Source organism: Cephus cinctus, unplaced genomic scaffold, assembly GCF_000341935.2.
Source record: "Cephus cinctus unplaced genomic scaffold, Ccin1 Ccin1_scaffold0023, whole genome shotgun sequence".
Taxonomy (NCBI): domain Eukaryota; kingdom Metazoa; phylum Arthropoda; class Insecta; order Hymenoptera; family Cephidae; genus Cephus; species Cephus cinctus.
Window position 1 is genome coordinate 4,193 of NW_014332771.1, and position 5,188 is coordinate 9,380.

General features: G+C 48.7%; 1 protein-coding gene across 1 annotated transcript; it reads right to left on the reverse strand.

Moving 5' to 3' along the window:
* Positions 1–802: 802 nt before the first annotated feature.
* LOC107266719 (uncharacterized protein F54H12.2) lies at positions 803–2,131 on the reverse strand. Its single transcript, XM_015737488.1, has 3 exons — positions 1,881–2,131; positions 1,225–1,754; positions 803–1,146 (listed from the first exon to the last, which is right to left on the reverse strand). The coding sequence occupies exons 1-3, from the start codon at positions 2,129–2,131 to the stop codon at positions 803–805; spliced, it is 1,125 nt and encodes a 374-aa protein (XP_015592974.1).
* Between the last annotated feature and the right edge of the window lie 3,057 nt (positions 2,132–5,188).

Below are 5,188 nucleotides of genomic sequence, written 5' to 3' on the forward strand. Positions count from 1 at the left end.
TCGGCGTCCACGTACATGGCAACCCAATGCGATCCCAGGTTCGTATGATCGTCCGTGTTGGCGACAATGGCAGGGGGTTTCGACCAGTTTCGGGGTATGCTATCAGCTGCGTAGACACCCGCCGTATGCTCAGATATACCGTGAAGGTCGAGGTAAAAGTCTAGTGTCTTCATATATGCGGTTCGTTATTCCGAAGCCAGAATTCAAAGCGTAAGGCGTTCTTCAGGGCGCAAGTAAACAACCCTCGTGCTTCCTTACAGGCGATAACGATGTACTCGTAATGGTGACGATTCGTCGGAAAGTCCTCGCATGGTGAGTCATCGGGGGTTTCATCCAAATTTATAACTTCCCTCGTCATGACGGTCTGCAGAAAAAGCACGCTCTCCGGACCTTGCGTGTATATGTTCCGTGAAATATCGGCTATATTTCGGAAATTGGCGTATAACTGTTTGTACGTTATACCGCCGTCGAACCACTCTAGGCGGTGCTAATAGGGAGTCATGGTGTTGTTCTCGCTTCTGATCGCCGGTGGTAATTCGTTGAAATCACAGGGCGGTGAAACAATCCAGTGGCCTATGTATCTTCTTTCCACAGACACGACGCCCATTTCCTTCGAAGGCAGACGCCCCTCGGAGTCTTTGAAGTACTCTATCTTGATGACGAAATCCATTGTTGCGGTGCTAACTCGAAAGCGTTCAACGGGAAACTAACGACAATGCTAACGACCACCAACAATACCGAGTGCAGAAAAGGACGATGACGCATACTCCAAATTGGTGACCTATGTATTTTCTTGGATTGTTTAGCCGCCGTAATTTATGACGATCTGACGCGAGGCGTCGATTTCCAAAACGTTATCGTACTCTGCGTATACGATACAGTCCACGGTAGTGGCCAGCGGCTCGTCGGAACGTACCTCGATTCGTACACTACCGTGCTTGATCAGGTTCCAGTGAGTGTTGCTGTTTGCCGAGAGATCGGGTGTGAGATCGAAAACGAACAGGCAGTAACCGTCTGCGTAAGCGCTCTTAGATATCGAATTACCCTCGTTGAGAAAGTTTATACCCGTGCCACTGAAGAGGGTATGATACGCGTCCACGTAAAGACCGGCTTTATCGAAATCGGTCTGCAGTGCTTTCGAGGGTACTTGAACGCCGTCAACGTACAGCGATAAGAAATTAATACAATAGTTTTTAAAATTGAACGGGTTGAGCTGATGGTTACCGTTGAAAGCCTTGTTATAGATGAAACCTATTATAATCCGCTTAGATAATTTCCTGAGACTCACGTTATCCATCGTGCTACCGTGCAAGCCAGCGTGCATCGTTAGTACCTTGACCTCCACGCGCGTAAGCGGATACTTTGCCGTCATCTTAGACAGCATTTTAGAATGCGCTAGCAGAATACCAGGGTTTATTTTGGTACGTCTAACGAGGAGCGTGACCTCTGTTATATGTAAAGAACACTCCCTCTTGGGTTCCATGAGGGAGAAGCCGTCTCTTGTGCGTATGAGGCGTAAATGGTGCTCGACGCTGTTTAATGAAACTATTTCTTGGTTAAATACATCGCAGTGTAAATGACCGATCAGATCGACCGTGCTGTTTTTACCGACGAATGCTTGCCTATTCGCGAGACCTATATTCTTGCCTGCTGTATCGTGCATATGACCGGGCGTGTCGTTGTACCAGAGCACGCTTGAAAGGTGTGACTCCTTAGCGGCGGGCCCGTAATTTAAAAACGTCTCTATATAGGCCCTGTAAGCGTACGCGTTATTAGGCAGCGAAACGAGATTTTGATTAAGAAACACGTCCACCTGATTGACCAGCGAGTGTAGCAGATTGTTAACAGGGGCTGCTTTGCTCAGAGCATCCGGCACTAACGCATTCTTGGATCGCAGCTGTACGCGTAAACTCAGCATGGTGTGGGCTAGGTTACAAGGCGACGAGGCGACGAGGTATTCGTCGCCGTTACCCGGCACGACAAACTCAATGGGCGAGTCATCGGTCAGCGATGAGATGGGCTTGTAGTGTACCCACTGGGCGCTCTCTATAGTAGTCTGCGTCGGTGGTAGTGTAAAGAGTTCAGGCTCCGATTTCATACACTCGCAGGAGTACGCGTGTAGAAAGGCCATGATAGAGGTAGCGCTCTGGAGAAGATATCTAGCAGACTCCGCTTTCTTTGTTTACTACCGATCCTGCGACTATTTTTTGATTTCTTGGTTGTGGTCTGTATTCTCTTACTATTACTTTTTCTACGCGGGGCCACCTTTTTTTTCGTGCTCCTTTTTTTCTTACGCTTGTTAGCAGTTCTTAATGGTAAGGCGATGCTCCTCCCAGCAACGACGTTAATAGAATGGCCACCGCGTGATCTTTTTACAACTTTATAACCCGATCCTTTCATGAACTCGTCAATTTTCGCCTTCGCTTTACGTTTAAGATTCATACCCGATTCGGCAGCGCTGGTGCGAAACGCCTGTTTCAGAGGGGTACCGCGCTCGTTGACGTCTGTCGGGATATTCACGCCCGCGCGCACTGCCACCTTACCGACGGCTCTGGCCCCTCTCGATAGTAGAGGTAGCACGCGCCGAAACAGACCACCGAGAAAGGTCCCGATACCATGCCCACGTTGATACGGTGACCCTGCGAAAATCCGAAATTTCATGGAATAACCCCCACCGATCTGCGACTCGCAGTAATCGGTGTAATGAGCCATCAGTCTAGCCGTTTAAAGTGTATTGTTACGGAGAGCGTCCCTGATTCGAATGGTATAAGTTTGGTCAGTTAGTCTCTTATATCGATGTCGATCGCTTGAAAAGTTGTGCGGAGCAGCGTCATATACTTTACCGGTGAAAATAAGAGCACTTTTACGGCGGTATACGCGTATTTGTTATCTGTCTGCAGAAGAACCACCTGAAGCAGGGGCGTCTAGACGTCTCCGGTGACGTCGGTGTAAACGAAAAGCATCTTAGGTAGGACGTTGATCAGACTAGCCGGTTGATTTGCCATCACAACGGGCTCTGCTTTCGATACCATGACCGATTCAGTAAAACCCAGGATGAGCGCCAGAGATCAGCAGAGTCTTAGCTCGTATGGATCGTCTAGATGGTTATCGATAGATAGGAGCGATACGCTCGTTTAATCGCCTCTACAGAGCTCTAGTTTCAGACGGCTCGTCATAACCCGGGTAGCGTTTATTTTGTCAAGTGTCTTTACGTCATCGTAAACACCGTGCGCCACGTTAAAACCCGTCATCATAAAGCCCACTATCGGTTCTTTGTGGTTCTTCCTCGGTTTGGTGCGGGTGGTTACCACACCCACGTCATCCCAGTCTTTTAGCTATGCGGGCATGTGAAGAAAGGTCATAGGGATTTGTATTTCGACCAGAGCAACAAACCACGTCCCGTGTAAATCGATCTGATGCGGTAAATGCGTCGTAAAATAGATAGTTTTATTTTCGGGATAGTATGACATACTGCTGTTACAAGGCAAAACGAGATAAAAGTGGTCTTTCATTGCTCTTTAAGCGGGACGCCGGTATTCATTAATAAAATTTCTCGGGGTAGCCTACGCAGCTGACCAGTACTTTTTGGGCTTTCCCACGACCGCTTCGTTTTATTACACGATCGACTAGAAACGTGTCCTTTGCGACGTCCTTGCGGACTCGAATGAGATCCTCCTCGTAAAAAATACCGTCAATTTCCTCGCCGGCGAGGTCTTCTAAGATGTAGACGGGCGTTCCCTCATTGTACCCAGCGCTACTGATGCGTATCAGGTTACCGACACCGTTTTTAAGGATTGCGGGCTCGCTGTGGCGTCGCACGTCGATAGGTTCATACGTGCCTTAACGACGTTATACATGGTTACGTCGACTGGGCGCATTCTTATCGTAGTGTCGTGTCCTGTTGTACGATTCCACGAGGCTCTGAAGAATATTTATGTACCGCCGCGTGTTTCTATGTGTAAAGTGACGCCACATACGATCCTTCAGAGTACGATTGTAGCGTTCGACGACAGCTGTCTTTACGTCGGGGCTGCGTGTTTCACGGAATCCTATACCGAACTTCTCGAGCAGACGCTGCATTACACCGTTGGTAAACTCTTTACCTTTGTTTGCTTGTAGGTACATGAGTATCCTATTCTTACTACGTGCTAAAACCCTCCGGAATGCCGTTGCTACCGTCGCACTGGTTTTATTGCATAAAGACTCGATCGAAGCGTATTGGCTGAGTATATGGATTATTACAAGTATATATGTGTAACCATTGTTGTACTCCTTCAACGAACAAAAGTCCACAAGATCGGCCTCCGAAACGTCGTTGATATTGCTGACGGTGTAATAGCGGCGCTGAAACGTACGACGTACGGGCTTATGCAGCGTATACGCGTCCTGCGTCTCTAACCAACGTACGACGGAATCCCGCTATACCCTACCCGTAGCCGCTCGCTCGAGGTTACCGATACCGGCGTACGAAGACGGCTCTGCTGGTGTATAATAAAGACGCCTCAGAAGGCTGTCATCACCCACTTTCTTCTTCTTCTGTTTCACGCCAGCCTTAACCATTCTACTCCTTGTTTTCTCGGTATCGCTGGCTGTACTGACCGACACGGATCGCGTATATTTTTTCCCCACGAGCTCTTCTTTCCCGAAGTCTCTAAACACTTCCTCAAATGTCTCGACATTTCCTCCTCTGTAGACGGGCTCCGAGTCGTCTCGATTGGGCGCGGTACATAGACGCTAAATTACCAATAAATTCATGCGGTATATCACCAGTACGGAGGAACCGCGCAAACTGCCGGCTCCCCGACGGTCCTGCACGACGGCTCCACCAATACGCGTAACTTTACTCCACGAGATGCGTGCCGAGCCCGCGTTGCGCAACATTCCTAGTAAGAGGTTAGCCTTAGTTTTGTACTTTTGGGGTACGCTGGCGATGATCTCGTCGTCACCATCATCGGTCGAGCTCCTGGCGTTATCCTCCGCAGAATTGTTATTTTTTTTCTGGTCATTGTTATCGCCTCGTCTATCCTCATCGACGTTATTTCGCAGGTCTTTGATAAAGTGTAGATAGCGCTGCAGCACCTGATTGTACATTTTCCACTTTTCGCGCTTGTCAATACAATTCGGCGAGTGTAGGATCTCCTTCATGAATGCGTCTAATCTGCTTAAGGGGGTCCCAAGGGTTTGCACG